At 46.0% G+C, this 18,658-nt stretch overlaps 1 protein-coding gene across 3 annotated transcripts in view; it reads left to right on the forward strand.

Moving 5' to 3' along the window:
* CELSR3 (cadherin EGF LAG seven-pass G-type receptor 3) overlaps window positions 1-18,658 on the forward strand; it is a 968,624-nt gene that overhangs the window by 485,204 nt on the left and 464,762 nt on the right. For all 3 annotated transcript variants that reach the window (XM_069643335.1, XM_069643336.1, XM_069643337.1), the window contains exon 3: window positions 15,207-15,429. In XM_069643335.1, the coding sequence (XP_069499436.1) occupies window positions 15,207-15,429 (223 nt within the window). The remainder of the gene's footprint in view (window positions 1-15,206; window positions 15,430-18,658) is intronic.

Here is an 18,658-nt window from a genome sequence, read left to right on the forward strand (position 1 = left end):
CATTGATTGGCTGGGACAGTACAGGAATACTTTCCATCTCGAGGGTACAGCGGCTGGAGAGTTTTAGTAAGTGATGTGAAGTGAACACAAAGAGGTGGTAGGCAGCGCCTACCACCTCTTTGTGCTCCTTCGGTGCTCGCTCCCCTCTCTATCTCCCATGCCCCCACCCTTCAGAAAACACTGTAGCTTGTCCCTGCCCCCAATTTATTTTTCCCTATTCCATCCCCTTTTCTATGCCCCAGCCACCACCCCAAAATGGTCTTAAGTGAAAAAGTATTTTTGGATTGTGTGAATAGAAATAATACCGATTTAGAAAGACCACTCTGTGACCGCACATAGCAGCCTTTTTAAATCGAGGTGGCATGCCCGCACAGGGGCTGACACACAGGGTTGCGGGGGACCGAGGTGAGTGAGAGAGTGTGTGTGTGTGTGTGTGTGTGTGTGTTTCTTGAGATTTGTATTCTGAAGGGAGCGGGCAGGGTTTCTACGTTGAAATAAAAGAAGGTGGGGGTTTGGATGAAGGGAGATTGAGGGGTGAAAGCCCGCTAAAAGTGAAATATATTGAATATTGCAGGCCGCACCAAATCGGGCAAATAAAATCGGTCTTTTTGGTGTGCGGCCTACAATGTTCGACATTTTCACATAGTCTCCCCTAAACTATCAGTGTTTTCCCTACACCCTAGGTTATTTTATTGACCCAGTGGCTTTTAATCCCTATTGTTGCCTCCATTCCCAGTTTGCCCCTTTTCTTGCCCCCTATTCCTGTTTACCCCTTTGCTTGCCCCCTTTCCTACCCAACCCCTTTTGTTGCCCTTTTTAACCGCTTTTTTAGCCCCATCCACATTTAGCCCTCTTCTTTCCTGCCCCAGTCCTGTTTAGCCCCCTTTCTTGCCCCCATTCCTGTTTTGCCACTTTTATTGCCCCCTTTCACTGCTTTCCTTGCCCCAGTCCGTTTTAAACCATTTTCTTGTCCACGTTAGCCAATTTTCTGTCCCCCTTGCGCTGTCCCTATTCCCTCCCTTGCGCTGTCCCCCCTCCCTCCCTTGTGCTGTACCTCCGCCCAGCCCTCCTTCAACCCTTGGTTCGTTCCTCCTTCTGCCTTGCACTGTACCTTCTTCCCCTCTTGCTCTGCCCCTCCTTCCCTTTCTTGTAGTCCCTCCCCCTTTGCGCTGTCCCTCCTCCTCCCTTGAACTGTCCCTCTGCCCCCCTCGCGCTATGCCTCCTCCCTCCCTTGCGATGTCCTTCCTTCCCCCACTTGCACTGCCACTCCTTCCCCCTTGTGCTGTCCCTCCTCCCTCCCTTGTGCTGTACCTCCGCCCATCCCTCCTTCAACCCTTGCTTCGTTCCTCCTTCTGCCTTGCACTGTACCTTCTTCCCCTCTTGCTCTGTCCCTCCTTCCCTTTCTTGTAGTCCCTCCCCCTTTGCGCTGTCCCTCCTCCTCCCTTGCACTGTCCCTCTGCCCCCTCGCGCTATGCCTCCTCCCTCCCTTGCGATGTCCTTCCTTCCCCCACTTGCACTGCCCCTCCTTCCCCCTTGTGCTGTCCCTCCTCCCGTCCCTCCTTCACCACTTGCGTTGTCCCTCCTTCCCCTTTTGCGCTGTCCCTCCTTGCCGCCAGTGCTGTCCCTCCTTCCTTCTTGCATTGTCCCTCCTTTCCCCCTTGCACTGTCCCTACCGCCCCTTGTGCTGTCCCACCTCCCGTCTCTCATTCACCCCTTGTGCTATCCCTCCTCCCGTCCCTCCTTCACCCCTTGCGTTGTCCCTCCTTCCCCTTTTGCGCTGTTGTTCCTTGCCGCCTGTGCGGTCCCGCCTTCCTTCTTACATTGTCCCTCCTTTCCCCCTTGCGCTGTCCCTACCCCCTCTTGTGCTGTCCCTCCTCCTGTCCCTCCTTCACCCCTTGCGTTGTCCCTCCTTCCGCTTTTGCGATGGCCCTCCTTGGCGCCTGTGCTGTCCCTCGTTCACCCCTTACGTTGTCCCTCCTTTCCCTTTTGCGCTGTCCCTCCTTGCCGCCTGTGCTGTCCCTCCTTCCTTCTTGCATTGTCCCTCCTTTCCCCCTTGCGCTGTCCCTACCCCCCTTGTGCTGTCCCTCCTCCCGTCCCTCCTTCACCCCTTGCGTTGCCCTTCCTTCCCCTTTTGCGCTGTCGCTCCTTGCCGCCTGTGCTGTCCCTCCTTCTTACATTGTCCCTCCTTTCCCCCTTGCGCTGACCCTACCCCCTCTTGTGCTGTCCCTCCTCCCGTCCCTCCTTCACCCCTTGCGTTGTCTCTCCTTCCGCTTTTGCGCTGGCCCTCCTTGGCGCCTGTGCTGTCCCTCGTTCACCCCTTGCGTTGTCCCTCCTTTCCCTTTTGCGCTGTCCCTCCTTGCCGCCTGTGCTGTCCCTCCTTCCTTCTTGCTTTGTCCCTCCTTTCCCCCTTGCGCTGTCCCTACCCCCCCTTGTGCTGTCCCTCCTTCACCCCTTGCGTTGCCCTTCCTTCCCCTTTTGCGCTGTCGCTCCTTGCCACCTGTGCTGTCCCTCCTTCATTCTTACATTGTCCCTCCTTTCCCCCTTGTGCTGTCCCTACCCCGTCTCTCCTTCTGCTTTTGCGCTGTCCCTCCTTCCCCCTTTGCGCTGTTGCTCCTTGCCGCCTGTATTGTCCCTCCTTCCTTCTTACATTGTCCCTCCTTTCCCTCTTGCGCTGTCTCTCCTTACGCTTTTGCGCTGTCCCTCCTTGGCGCCTGTGCTGTCCCTCCTTCCCTCTTGCATTGTCCCTCCTTCCCCCACCACCTTGCGCCATCACTCCTTGCTTCACATGTTGTACAATGCTCCTGTGCACTGTTGATGGCCTAGCTTTCATTAGATATTTTATTATCCCTCATGTTGCCTGTGTTTTCATATTCCCTCCCCCTATACAGTGCTTCCTTTACAACTCACTGCCCTTCATTAACTATCTTGCTGTTATTTCACCCCCCTTGCTGTCATTCCTCATTCCTTCCCTCCACGGTAAATGTAAAATGCAATAAACTGCAAACGCCAAAGCTATTGGCTTTGCCAATGCCCGTTTTCTTATATGCCGGGCCGCACGCAGAGGGATCCTTCATTAATCTTTTTCCTATTTTTTTTATTGTATTCGTTTCTGCCCAGCAGTGGGTAGGGACTGGGTCATATGAGCAATTCAGCTTTACATGGCGAAGTTCGGCCTCTTAAATGTTCGGATTAATTTCTTGAATTATCAGGCTCAGCACCATATGCCTGTGTGGTGTCAGAGACGTAAGGCCTGCTCCATCCTCTACCCCCTCCCCCATCCACCCACACTTGCGAAGCATGCATACAGACATGCAGCCCTTCTACTACCAAACCACATTCTGCCCTCCCTGAACGGCATTGATGGTTGCCATTGTAGGCTTGAAATGCAGTACCGCATGATCGTCTCTTTGCACCCCAGCACCAATACAGGGCTGGCCTTAGGGCCGGGCGGGCCGGGCGACTGCCTGGGGCGCCACTAGCCCACCCGGCGCCATTAGCCCCCCAACCACGCCAGCACGGGGGATTCTTTCAAGGGCTCCTCGAGCTGGCGTAGTGGGAGAAAGCATGGCAGGCGCCCTTTTGTTATTAAATGCACCCACGGCGGCGGGCGCATTTAATGTCAATAGGGTGCTGATGCTTTGCATAAGCATCCTATTCAGATGATTACCTCCCCGCTCTTTCGCGGGAGCGAGGCGGTTTTCATTGGAATAGGGCACTCAGCATGAGCGCCCTATTTCAGTCAGTGATGAACCCCCTGCCAGGCGCCGGAGCGGAGAGTTTAAAAAATATATTTGGCGCTCCTGGCTAACCTCCCACTGTTGACCAGGGTCACTCGGGGAGGGGGGCGCCAATTCGCCCAGGGCGCTGCTGCTGTTAAGGCGGCCCTGCACCCATACCACCCCTTTCGGACTCCTACATGTACCTGCTTTAGAAGGGAGTATACCTGGGCTTCCCGCTTGCACGCCAGAGTAGGAGGGGCAGTTAATGTTGTGGACGAAAGAGAATAAAGATCATGTTTGAAATGACACTGACTATTGAACATGATTCTCCCACTTAACAGCGGGAGTGGGCAGAGCCTACAGTGATTTCCTGTGGGAATTCAGGACAAACATACTCACCCTTAGTACCTAAGGCAGCGGTATTCAAACTTCTTTACACTGAGCCCCCCTGGAGTACAAATATTGTTGCTGAACCCAGATGCCGTAACTGGTTATATATTATATTAAAAAGAGTCCCACTACTCCCTTTTTGAGGAGCCTCGCTCCCCCCTGGACATCCTTCGGGGCCCCCTAAGGGTGCCAGCCCCACAGTTTGAAGACCACTGACTTAGGGGGAAGTGCTATTCCCTGCTAAACCTGCTAACCTAGTGCTGCTGCATGCATGGAGAGAGGTTCCTAGTGATTCCAGCCACAGCCAAACCATCGACAACCATACCATTGACAAAAAAACATCTATAAACAACATTGAATACATTAAAACAAAAAACATTTTTTAATTGGGGGGGTCCTCCCCAAACCCCCTTTTTTAAAACATTAAGACACATTTTTACTAAACTAAACCCTTGACCATTTAAAAAATGCACTCTATGGTTTTTTTTCGATGCATTTTTTTCAATGGGATGGTCTGTCAATGCTTTGGATTTGATGCAATGACCGGATACCATGTAAAGAGATTGTCAAGCCATTTCAGATAAGAGTATTCCATCCACTGCTGTACTTCTTCTTTGAATTCTGCCTGTTGTGTTTCTGTAATTAATGTAAGACTACAAAGCCAACATGGAGACTGGAGGAAGTGCATGGCAAGGGGCCGCTTTTACATCTCTGTCTGCTTGAGCCTCGAAGCCAGTGACACATTTATAGGTCAATGACTGAAGTCGTAGCTGTGTAGAGCATCGATTAGAAAAGGCCAGCGTTTGGGCGGCCACCACTGGCCCCCCCACTGTACAAGCACACTGTGATCTGAGTGGTAACACCGTCAGGGCCAGACGCCTTTATGAAAGAGCAGTGCTCGCTAGAAGAGTGCAGCAATCAATAGCAAATTACATTTCCTTCAATGTAGAAATATCAGAAGCCATTAAAGCGTGTGTCTGGTCCCTGTGGACGCGCCTGCCCTTAGCAGGGGAGACAAAATGGCGGGCCCGACCAGCCATTTATGTTAACCTACCCACTTAAATGTTTAATGTTGTTAATTTTGTTGCAAGTGCCTGGAGCTGTCACCTGAAAGCTCTGTGATATTAAGTCGCTGGCAGCTTGATGCCTGAAACAGGGGGTCTTACGGGGATAGTTGTCATAGAAACATAGACACGATGGCAGATGACGGTTGCTGCCAGACCCTGTCCCGAATGCTCTTTACACACATGCGTTATACTGTCTCGGGTTTTTACCAAAGGTTATTTGTCTCTCTTTCTCTCTCTCTCTCTCTCTTGCTTGTGATTTTGAAGTTTCATGGAACGAATATCATCCTTAGATTGGGAAAATTGAGATCAGAGAGCAAGATCCTTCCCAAATCCCAAGTGATCCATAAGGACCAATGAGCAGGCATAGGAAGGGGCTTTGGAGCTGATGAAGGAGGGGGGACTAAGGGAAGCAACAACTTGAAAGAAAAGGTGGAGAAGAAAGGTAAATCAAACACAGCATAGAAATCACAGAAACTAGGCGAGTGAACCAAGGAGAAGCAAAGCTAGGGAAAGCAAGATGAAGAAGTGCATGGAAAGAGGGGACGGCAGAGGTGTCCAAGTGCACCGAATGAGCAAAGACATAGCGAGAGACAGAGGAAATGGAGAGGGGGTGGGAAGAGGCACCGTGAATTGGGAACAGGAAAAAGAGATCATAGACATTTGGGAATGAAAGAGAGGAAAATCAAGAACCACAGAGGGAGGAAAAGTGGGAGGGCAAACCCAGAAACTGCCAAACAAGCCAAGGTGAATATGATGAAACAGGTGGTTGAGAAAGAGGAGGTAATATGGGGTCAAATGGGGAGCATGCTGGCGTAGGAAGGCAGTGCTGCGTGCTTATCAGTGTCTATGGGGCTAGCGAGGATGATTGCCCTCTGGGGCTGGAGTGTGGAATTTGGTGGTTGCTTCTCCTGGTAGGAGACTGTCCATGTTTGGCAGCCTTGGAGAGCAGTGAATAAGGGTGGGGGCCAAGTCGGAAATGTTCAGGGTAGAAAAGACCGAGGGTTATTTTTGGAAAAATAACCTTCGGTCTTTCCTCGCTCGAACATTTCCGTCACGGGCTTCTAACCCCAATCCTTACGAAATGTGAAGCTGTTTTGCAGTGAGTACTTTAATTATAGCATATACACAGTCTTAGCCAATCTTGTCAATGGATGACATCTAAAGCACAACAAGCCGGAATCTAGTGCTTTTTGGGGAGAAATTAACCCAGGATAGATGCATGGCACGGTATTATCCAAATGGACCTTCTGCACAATTTACCTTTACCTTTATTTTACTTTTTTATATATTTGTGGGGTGGGTTTGGGGGTAATAAATAATATAACGGGATTGGGTAGGAGGTTGTGTGGGGTTTTGGATTGAGTGGGAGGGTTCTAGGGGGTTTCCCTAATTGATCTTCATTTCACGATCAATTGTGAAAAGGACAATTCTCCCGCGATCAATTGTGAAAAAGTTAATTAGTATACATCTGCATGGCACACTGTACCATTCCTCTAAAAAGCCAGACAGGAACTCAGCGACAATTTATTCTTTTTTTGGTTTTGGCGCTTGGTGGCGTAAGCCACCAATATCGCCAAAACATTGGAACTGTAAAAAGGGGGGGTTCGGTAGCAGTGTATGGCGTTGGCATTGCAACTTGCCAACACCCTGCAATGAAATGGCCGAAGCACATCCGGGCCATGACCCTCTCGCTCACGTCTACCGGCCTGCTGCTGTTGCCGAGGAGCTGTGCGCACTCCGATGTAGGAGCAAAATTACTGAACAGTAAATACCCGTTATATGCGGAAAGGTACTATGTAAAGTAGATTCAATAAAACACTGAAAATTCACAGAATTAAAAGTATCCACCTTCCAGCCATAAGATGATACTTTCAAGACCCTTTCTAGCTTGCAATTTAATTTAGCCTGAACATTCCATCTTATGCTGCTTGTAGCCTAGTTTACCGATAGATAAATCAAAGAAGAAGCATCAGTTTTCTTTATAGGGAACCTAAAATAGGCAGAGTCCATACTGAGATCATTCATAGAAGTATCAAGCACATTAAATCGTACACACCTATTATATAAGAAATCATCCAGATATAATCTAATTTTGCAGAGGAGCAGAGGAATTCTCCCTATACCAGGTGGGTCGGTCAACAGGGTCACCTGAATTAATACCATTTATCTGAGAGCAGCCTTAAGAATCAAGGGTGTGGTTAAGGAATGAAATAACCATAACTGTTCTATCTCTCTGTCATCAGACTTACAGAGAGAATTCATGTCCCCGGACAAAACGATAAGTACATCAATATTGCTAACCATTAAGCCTTAAATGTCCACGAACTCCATTAAGGGGATATCCCCTTATGCCAGTATATATTTAAAATAAGCACAGAGGACTTCCCCCTGAGAAACCTTAACTGCCGTCATAAGAGCCCCTCTCACTGTATCCTGATCATAAACAATGTGAAGCCCCACACCTGATGTAATGAATGTCACAAGGTACCCGGACGGACGCCCCATACCAGATTTAGTAGCAGGCTGGAAAGAGATTGTATAACCATCCATCACCGGACATTCCATTTGCCAGGTTTCTTGTAGCAAAATAGGTTCATATTGTTTTAATTCTCGCCCTAACTCAGGAATAGTTTACCGTTTACGGTGATTCCTGGTATTCCGTGTCACGATCTTCAAAAGAACTCTTCCTCTTATTACTTGTAGATTCAGAAGAGGTTAGCGCGCTTGAAAGTCATGACCAATCACGACCTTCCGAGGGGACACGAAGTTTTGGAAATACCAATGAGACCTCTCTCAATCCTACACTTATTCTTGTAACAGTAATGTCTAGACATCTACAGTCCATAGCCATATCATAGTTCCCAGGCTGACAACTCTCCAAGTTAGTGACTTCCCTAGTGGTGATAAGGTCAGATCCCATTCACTGTAACGGTGCGGATTCATTTAATATGAAATCACACACAATTTTGGACACACATTGTGGATAACCTTGTCAGTTATAAAATCATCCAAGAACTCAACAGCATCAATATCTCGAGATGAGATGGCCGGCAGGTTAGGGAGCTCATTAAACAAAGCAAGAGCATTTGTGCTATTTAATCAATAAGAATTATTGTCCTTAAATAAACATTCCAACAAAAGATGGTGTGAACAATTGCACTTAACAGAGGTAGAATCTGCGGCCATCCTAGGGATAAAAGGTTTTGAGGAATATGATAATTGTGGCGATGACGAAGGCGTCTGCTGCCGTGTAGCAGTACCTCTAAGCACACTGTAAGCCTGTCTAACATCAGATCTCATGTCGGCTGGGCTGGTTCTATTACTAGAGGATGAAGCCTCGTGGGTGGTGATCCTTTTTGATACATGAAGCAACAGAATTCGGCAATGGACCCCGAGACAAGCCCGTTGGAAAATTAAAAACCTGATCTAGAGGCAGAGACTTTGTCCGTCCCGTGGTTGCCTTTTGTGTTGTGACGCCACTATGGTAGGCACATTGTGTTCAATGTTAGATGGCGGAGACACAACCTTCAACTCTTCGCAAAGATGTTCAGTCAACACACTTATTTTAAGTCCAATTCCTCCAAATCTGGTGCAGCCACAACTGACACTGGTTTCATAAAATGTGTTATGCTATTCCTTCCTGTCGCTAGCTTTGTCTTTGATTTCATAGCTTTTTTCCCAGTTTTTAGTACTACTAGCTTGACGATAGTTTTGAGCTTCTATTTCCAATACAGAGGGAAAATCTCCAATCAACTGAGATTCAGAAGATAGTACCGATGTCTCATTAACTTCATTTATTCTGGCAAAGATCATCCTAAGTCACCGCAAGAATTGCCTTGTTCCCTTGTTTTTCAATTTGGCTTTTTTCCCAGTTTTTAGTACTACTAGCTTGACGATAGTTTTGAGCTTCTATTTCCAATACAGAGGGAGAATCTCCAATCAACTGAGATTCAGAAGATAGTTCAGATGTCTCATGAACTTCATTTATTCTGGCAAAGATCATCCTAAGTCACCGCAAGAATTGCCTTGTTCCCTTGTTTTTCAATTTGGCTATATTCATGAAGTTTTTAGTCTTTTTGGAAGGGCCAACATCTTGCTTATACTTCTGAACCACACTCCGATTACCTGCATTTCTTGTCTACTGACAGGTCAGTGGGTTGCTGGATCTCGCGTTCCTGGGACAAATTCACTATGTTATCAATTAGAGACTCCCCAGTAAGAGAAAAAGACACCCGTTACTGCTGGTATTTACATTCCACTGGCAGGTGCTTCAATAATACGAATAGAAGGCTCAGGTGCGTCTTGCTGCGAATCAGCCACTTTAATCACATCTCCTGAGAGAATATCCTTAGACCTCTGGGTCACACCCACTTCCGCTGAGGATTTGGCAAAGATGTACCCTTCAAATAATTTGGTTTGGATACAATCATGGACAGAGAATATTCTTGTTCTTTAAGGCCATCCCTTATAATTTCATATAACTTGACTAATCAAGTAAGTGCAAAATTAAGCACATATAAAGCAGAACCAAAATCATGTGGCCCCTTCATTAAGGGATGATAAAGGAATCATAGGAGGGGTCTTCAAAGGTGAAGGTTAGTACGAGTAGGCGGAGGGCTCAAATAACGTAGAAGCTGCGGAAGGATACAGAGATGGTGACTGGGAAGGCCGTAAAGGTCCTAGACAATTCTCCTAAATGAATATTGGGACAACAGCAATAGATGTTTGAGCAGTAAAGTCTGGTGCGGCTCCCATCCCATAACCCTGGACCGGAAAGCAACCGGCCACGCTGTCAAGCCCTGAAGCAGGTAGTGAGATTTTAACAGTCCTGGTGCGGCCTGGTAAGGGATCCTCCCCACAACACTGAAGGCAACTGATGGTCCCAACAACACTGCCTCTAAGGCAGTAATGTGGATATCACAGATTACACACTCTGCGGCTCACTCTGCATGACGCTATGCTTCAGGTGTGAGATTTTAACAGTCCTGGTGCTGCCTGGTAAGGGATCCTCCCCACAAAACTGATGGCAACTGCTGGTTCCATCAAAACCGATTCCAAGGGAATAATGCTGATACCGCAGACTAGGCACTCTGCGACTCACTCCATACAGCGCTTTATGCCGGATGTGAGATTTTAACAGTCCTGGTGCTGCCTGGTAAGGGATCCTCCCCGCAACACCGAAGGTAACAACCGATGGTTCCAACAACACTGACTCCAAGGGAATACTGCTGATACCACATAGTACACATTCTGCAACTCACACACTCAGTGACAATGCAGTCTCTGCGTTGGTTCCATGGAAAGTGGTTCTTTCTTTAGCTCAGGACCTGGCGTTAACGAGAAACAAGGCTGAGGTCCCCCTTCACCATCTGTTTTCCCCAACACCTGGAAATGTACAGTATGTTATAGGGCAGGTTGCACATAAGTTGTCTATCCTGACCCGTGAACTCTATCAGCCTTGTCACGGACCCGGGGACCGGCACACTTCTTTTGCATCCAGACTGTGATCACTCATAGAAGTATCAAGCACATTAAATCGTGCACACCTATTACATAAGAAATCATCCACAAAGATATATTCTGTGCCTTCAGCGTTAAATATTCCCCAAAGAATGTCAGTGTCATTGGCAAGTCTGATGATCAACTATCTATCTAGTGAGCTTCTGCAGCGGACCAAGTTGTTGAATTTCAGAGAAGGTCTGCTTTTCAGGGTTGGCAGTTTTGGAGATCGCAGCAGTGCTCCGAACCTCATTAGGCCTCATCCAACCAATGTCTCTGACCACTTCTTGAAGGATTCTCTGGGTTGTGGAAACGAGTTTAATATCATTTTATGAAATGTTTCTTAGTTGACATGTAGATTTCCCTAGAAAGGGCTGGTGCTGACCAGGATTCATGGATGGAAAAGCTACTATCGGCTCTCAACAAATGTGCACACAGATCTCAGGCTCCTGGGGAATTGGTCAGCACAAAAATGCTGCCCGGGCCGTTAAAGTAAAGCATAAAAACAAAGTGTATGCTCTTCACGCTTTACTTTAACAATCCTGGGGATATTGGTGCCATTTCAAGGCGGAGTGGGGGCACTGACTGGAATATACTTTTATCTGCTGCTCTCTGGCGCCGCCTTCAAAGAGCACATTGGAAAACCCAAACGATTCATATGGAATCCGCCTGATGTTTCCACTTGGGAAAAGCAGATGGATTCCATAGGATCCATTGTGAAAGCAGCATAAATAGGCGGTATTTAATGGATTGAAAAACGTAAAAGTCGATTTCCCATATGCTTCCCACTTTACATATCCACTCCATTATGGAAATGACCGGAATGGGAGGCGGTGCAAACAGACAAAGTACTCTGCTGTTAAATTTAGGAGAGAAGTCAAATGAACCCTCTTCTGCTTTTCAATACTGTTCATTGACTCAGGGTGTCAGTCTAGAAAAATGGATACCTCTACTGTGTGACCGCAAACGTATTTTGATGGCCGTGGGCCAACCGTCTCATGCACGATATGACAGAATATAGGTTTCCGAGTTTGCCAATGAACGGCCATTTTGATGTAACAAGAATCGCCATTTTGTTTTCTAACCATTGCTCATTGCTTTCTGTTCTTATTGCTTCACAGTACATTTTCTGCTTACACTGCTTGACTGTAAAACATTGTTGTCTGCACGTGAAAGGACAAGGCCGCAGGGCCGTGAGGATAACAAGAGTTCGTTGAAACACAACATAGGCAGTGCCAAGAAGAATGCCCGGCTCCCTCCCGAATGTAGCCTTGAAGCAGAGCTGCAAGGCATTTAATCATTTCGCAGCTGCCAGCCAGTCTCGTTATATGGTAGAATATGTTAGAATAAAGCAGCTAAAGGCTTGAATTATGCTCTTCTTACGGCCCCCTTTGCTGAGCCCCGTTAGAGCGCGTCGGCTCCCAGGACACGAATAGCACCTCATAGATAGCAAGGTCTGGAATGCAACTCTCCCCCCGTATGTTGCTCGCTTCCAGGAACTGAAGCGCTGTGTTCTGTTCAACAACTGAAAGATGCCTCCGCACTCACAAATTGCAAATTGTTACTAGAATAGATATTTGAAGGTGTCATAGTTGTCGGAAGTGTCCATCATCACACCAAGTTCAAAGAAACCCAATAAAGGGGGGTGTTAAACATGTCATAGCTGATTGTTTGATATGCATTTTGTATATGTGTAACTGATGTACGTAATTCGCTCTCTTGCGTCCCTCGAGGTCTAAAGATACACGTCGCGGGGCGTGAGACCAAGTTGGCCAACTGAGACTTTTGCTTTGCAATAAACCCTAGCTTTGGGAATACAACCTCGTGTCTGGCGTATCTATCGTGTGTGGTGACTCGCCTTGTTTCCATAGACATAAGGGACCCCTAGCGGCCCCTTTCAAGGGCATCCTTGCATTCTCCATACTGTGCATTGACTTAGTGGCTCCTTGCATTCTCCATACTGTGTATTGCCTCAGGGCCTCCTTGCATTCTCCATACTGTGCATTGTCTCAAGGCCTCCTTGCATTCTCCATTCTGTGCATTGTCTCAGGGCCTCTTGCGTACTCCATACTGTGGCTTGACTTAGTGGTTCCTTGCGTTCTCCATACTGTGCATTGACTCGGGGCATCCTGTGTTCTCCATACGGTGCATTGTCTCAAGGCCTCCTTGCATTCTCCATTCTGTGCATTGTCTCAGGGCCTCTTGCGTACTCCATACTGTGCCTTGACTTGGTGGCTTCTTGAGTTCTCCATACTGTGCCTTGACTCATGGCCTGCTTGTGTTCTCCATACTGTGCATTGACTCAGGGAACCTTGTTTTCTCCATACTGTGCATTGAATCAGGGGCTCCTTGCGTTCTCTATACTGTGCATTGACTCAAGGCCTCCCTGCGCTCTCCATACTGTGCCTTGACTTTACTGCGTAATGTGCCTTGATCTAGTGGCTTCTTGAGTTCTCCATACTTTGCATTGACTCAGGGCATCCTTGCATTCTCTATACTTTGCATTGACTCAGGGGCTCCTTGCGTTCTCTATACTGTGCATTGACTCAAGGCCTCCCTGCGCTCTCCATACTGTGCCTTGACTTAGTGGCTTTTTGAGTTCTCCATGCTGTGCCGTCACTCAGGGCCTCCTTGCATTCTCCATACTGTGCATTAACTCAGGGCCTCCTTGCGCTCTCATACTGTGCCTTGACTTAGTGGCTTTTTGAGTTCTCCATACTGTGCATTGACTCAGGGCATCCTTGCATTCTCCATATTGTGCCTTGACTTAGGGCCGCCTTTCGTTCTCCATAATCTTCATTGACTCAGTGGCTCCTTGCGTTCCCCATACTGTGCATTGCCTCAGGGCCTCCTTGCATTCTCCATACTGTGCATTGTCTCAGGGCTTCTTGCATACTCCATACTATGCTTTGCCCTAGTGGATCCTTGCGCTCTCCATACTGTGCCTTGACTCGGGCTCCTTGCGTTCACCGTACTGTGCATTGACTCAGGGAATCCTTGTGTTGTCCATACTGTGCATTGTCTCACAGCCTCCTTGCCTTCTGCGTACTGTGTCTTGACTTAGTGGCTTCTTGAGTTCTCCATACTGTGCCTTGACTCAGGGCCTGCTTGTGTTCTCCATACTATGCATTGACTCAGGGCATCCGTGTGTTCTCCATACTGTGCATTGTCTCACAGCCTCCTTGTGTTCTCCATACTGTGCATTGACTCAGGGCTTCCTTGAGTTCTACATTCTTTACCTTGTCTCAGGGTCTCCTTGCTTTCTGCATACTGTGCCTTGACTTAGTGGGTCCTTGTGTTCTCCATACTGCACATTGTCTCACGGCCTCCTTGCCTTCTCCGTACTGTGCCTTGACTTAGTGGCTTCTTGAGTTCTCAATACTGTGCCTATACTCAGGGGCTTCTTGCGTTCTCCATACTGTGGATTGACTCAGGGCCTCCTTGCGCTCTCCGTACGGTGCCTTGACTTACTGTGCCTTGACTCAGGGCCTCCTTGAGTTCTCCTGAGCCGAATGAGCTGAATATGATAGTCTTTGGATTTGCTTCATTCTTGTTTTCATTTTGTGCCCCATTTCTTAGATTGTACATAACATACAACAAACCATGATGTGTTGCCATGAAAACCTTTTTTACGTCCTTCCCTACCTTGCTTCGCTTCCTCCCCTGGCCCCCACTTGCACCCCACGCTGCCTTCTATCCTCCCCTGGTCTTTCCTCCCTACCTTCTTTCTTTCCTTGTTTGTCTACACCTTGTTGCCATTTTCTCCCCTTGTCCTAACACTGGTTGCATGTGTTTTACTCCTCCTTCTCTTCAGTGCAGACCACCCATCATCCCTTAACCCCACCCCAAATAAGCCATTCTCCCCTTTGCCAAACATACTATTTGTACCTTTTTTTGCAATTATTTTTCAGCACTGAAACATATGTGCTGTCCTGCATGCTCTATTTCATCCCTGCCTGCAAGGATCCAGACTTCCTTTTGCTTTCTATAGTACATGCCTATCTTTATTTTAGAATTAGGATCGTCTCATGTCCTTCCGGCCCTGTTTCGACCCTGCCTGCAAGGATATAGACTTCCTTTTGCTTTGTATAGTACATGCCTATCTTTATTTAAGAATTATGATCTTCTCATGAAAAGGTTATTTGGCTCCGTTCATTGTTTTGGGTAGTTTACAGTCGTTCGGTTCGGGGTATTGATTGAAATATATAAAGTACAAGAGGAAATCTGAGTGCAATAAGGAGATATGAACCTGCCGTAAACCTGGTCCAGAGAACTTTAGATAATTAAACTATGTTAGGGTCATGCATGGCTTTTGAACTCAGTCGTTAAGCAAATTATTTTTGCAAGTTCTTATTTTCCCATTCGCAATTGATATGTCAAGAAAGGTTATGTGTTCGTTCAGTGGTGAAACGACAGTAGTTGCTTTCATGGTGTGACCTATGTGAGCGTTCCTGCTCTCTGGCCACTGGTTGCACATGAGATTCTCATCCGTGTCCTGACCTGCGCTGTCTTTTGTCTTCTTTCTCTGTAGGTGACAACTGTGAGGTGGACAGTGGAGTTGGCCTCTGCTTCCCCGGGGTGTGTCGCAATGGCGGGACGTGCACCAACTTGGCAGAGGGGGGATTCCAATGCCATTGCCCCTCTGGCAGCTTTGAAAAGCCCTACTGTGAGCTCTCCACCCGCTCCTTCCCTCCCAACTCCTTCGTCATGTTCCGAGGACTCCGCCAGAGATTTCACATGAGTCTCTCCCTCTCGTGAGTATTCCCACTGCTAGTGAACTGCTGGTCAGTGCCATTTGGAATGTGTCTGTGATAACAGTGAACTTGTGGTTATGTGTTTAGTTTGAACTTGTACTTACCCTGAACCAAGCCAGCAGGTGCCTTAGCACTGTCTAGAGCAGGCTCAGGCACGTCTACGTACCTAATAAAGGTTAGGTACACTTTAGTCAAGGATGGAGCACAGTGACGACACTTGCAGAAGCAAACCAAGGCAGATCAGTAGAGGAATCTACTAGAGTCGGTCCGCAGAAGGGCTAAGAGCTTTCAGCCTTGCACCAAGTTTGGGCACTGATCTACTACGGAAGAGCTGAAAAGCTGGTAAGGGATCAACTATACTGTGTTATATCCTAATTCCTTTATTAGAAGGGAGCGGATCAGGATTGTAGGGGATAGAACTCACTGGGAATGGATAACCGATGCAGATTTTTTAAAACATTTTTATTTAAAAGTTGTTTGTAGTTTAGATATAAATTATAAACTTTTACAACATCAAAACATAAAAGAGAAGTATAATTCACAACAAGATTTCCTTACTTTGGCTCAAATACAACATGTAAACAATTTACAAATGGACAATTCATACATTTCTAATTACAAACTGATAAACACAGACACTTTTCTAGCGAAAACACTTTAACCCTGTACATCAAACTGTACAATAAATCAATACAACTTAAAATCATTTTCTGGTGACAGTCTAACAACATTATATTTCTTAGAGAGAAACCAAATTCAAACTCAAATTTTTATTTGCCAAGACTTCATCGATTTTGAATAGTAAACATGACAAAATCAAAATCAAACGCATGCTCTCCCCTTGCATGCAACGTTCCCAAAATACGTCTCTTGCAATATAAGTTTGAGCTGGAGTGTACGCCCCCAGAAGCAAGCATCTGTTTTCCTCAAAGTGAGGACAGTAGACCAATAGGTGTTTTATTGTTTCTGTCTGTTCTTTACACATACAGAATCAACAGCTTAAGTCACCCCTCAACGGTCTCAACTGATCCCATTTTTGCATGCGCTCGAGAGTAGAGAATTGATTAAGTCTAAATCTTAGGTAAATGTTTCTCACCTTATTACATGGCCATTTGGTAAGATATAAGGGTCGTGTTCCACTTTTTCTAGGTCTCGATGAATATTCTATGTAAGTGGAATATTCCTTATTTTTGTCCAAGGTCATGGTCCAGTCCCAATCATACAGCTTGCGTTTGTTTTTGGTTAGCCCTGTTTTTAAATCTTCGATGGATACATCGATAGTTTCCAAGATTGCATTAATTTTTATTTTGAACAATTCCATAGAATGTAGGCCCCCTTCGTCAGCAATTCGTTCAGGTCTAAATAGAGTGAGTCTCTAGGAGGCAATAGCATTTTAGCATATTTACATAACTTTCGCCATTTCCATTTTGCGGCTAATGATGATAAGCCCAATTCATGGCAAACAATCGAGTTGGGGCGTTGATATAGCCAAGCACAGGGTTTTTTTTCCACATTATCCCTTGGATCCAATTCAGGATGCAGTCAACATTCAGCAGACACATATCCAAACTAAATAGAAGAATAGGTTCCACCTTTAGTAGATAGAATTCAATAAGTGGCAACGTTGAAAACTACAATATTTTCCGTATATCACCTTCATCATTGACACAAGTGGCCGAGTCTTGGTTGTTAAAAACTCTTGCCAAGATTTTAGTGTGTTTACGTTCGCCAGTGGATAGCCAAGGTATCTGTTTGCTTGATCTAATCTTGCACCCGCAATAGTCCAGAAGCAAGGTTTGAGCTTTTTCTTGTTATGAAAAATAATGATTTGAGACTTTTTAGGATTAGGCGCAAGATTGTGTTTCATGGCATATTCGTGAAAGATGTTCAACTTGGACTGAAGGCCCGACGGAGTCCCATCAAATAAAACAATGTCATCAGCAGAGCAGAGCCAGTCTATTTTTAAACTCGCTAGTCTTACTGGAAACAGCCCCACACTAGACAATGAAATGTCCATGCCACAAAGGTATAAGTTAAACAGGGTGACAGCAAGGTTGCAACCCTGTTTAAGACCTGTTTCGGTGATAATTGGAGGAGTGAGGGTCCTTTCTCTAGTGACTCTTATTTGAAAGGTTGTGTTATTGTGGAGCATGGCGATTAATTGTATGAGCCTTTTAGGGAACCCAAGTAGAAGAAGTTTGGCCCATAACACTTCCCTGATTACACAATCAAATGCACTTGTTAAGTCTAAGGAAGCAATATAAATTGGACCTGTCTCAGGAAGTTTCGATTTGGCAAAAATATGAGAAATTATGGTTGCATTAAGGGATGTTCCTATGTTCTTTCTAAAAACCAGTTTCAAATTTGGAGTAAATATTATTTAAGTCTATGAAGTTTTGCATCTTTTTTAGTAGCAGAATTGCAAAAACATTGGCTGATGCGTCCATAAGGGCGATTGGTCTAAAATTTGAGGGATCTTTTGGGTCGCCCTTTTTATAGATAGGGACAATAATTGCATTGAGCCACGATTTGGGGACAGAGTTTGATTCCATAATATTTGAAAATTTACAGTGTAAGATTGCTGCCCAGAAGATCGGATCATGCCTTAATATGCTGGAAGGCAGACCATCAGGGCCTGCTGCTTTGGACGGCTTTAGAGTTTTAATAGCATCCACTATGTCTTCCATAGGGAAGGTCAGATCATCAGTACAGAGTTCACTTAAAATACCTGAGTCTGAGTATCGAAATACAGTTGGTAATTTGAATTTTTCAACAATGTTTGTTTTCCAAGATTCTGCTGAAATAGAGCAACTTTAATCATGAAGCTCATGTTTGTTGTTGTCGTTGATGATAGACCATAAATGACGAGTATCGTTATTTATTAGTACTTTCATTATACGTTGATTAGAAATTAAGTTAGTCATATATTTTATACTTTTTGTCTCATTTCTATATTTTTGACACATTTGCTGCTTACAAGGGACATAACAGTCGACTGTTAGGTTTAGTTTCAACAGTTTCCTTAGGCACAGATTTTTCTCACGTTTTAAGATGGCTATTTTGGTGTTATATGGGTGTAGATGTCTAGAAGAAATGAACCCAGCACTTTTTGTTATTGAAAGTATATGATTTTTGATGATAAGAGCATTCCACGCTTCTCGTAGGAACGCATTATGGTGTATATTGCCACCCTCAGGAACCCTCCAGACATCTCTATTTACCAAGTAGG

The sequence above is a fragment of the Ambystoma mexicanum genome, chromosome 2p (genome assembly GCF_040938575.1).
Source record: "Ambystoma mexicanum isolate Mex_15411 chromosome 2p, UKY_AmexF1_1, whole genome shotgun sequence".
Classification (NCBI taxonomy): domain Eukaryota; kingdom Metazoa; phylum Chordata; class Amphibia; order Caudata; family Ambystomatidae; genus Ambystoma; species Ambystoma mexicanum.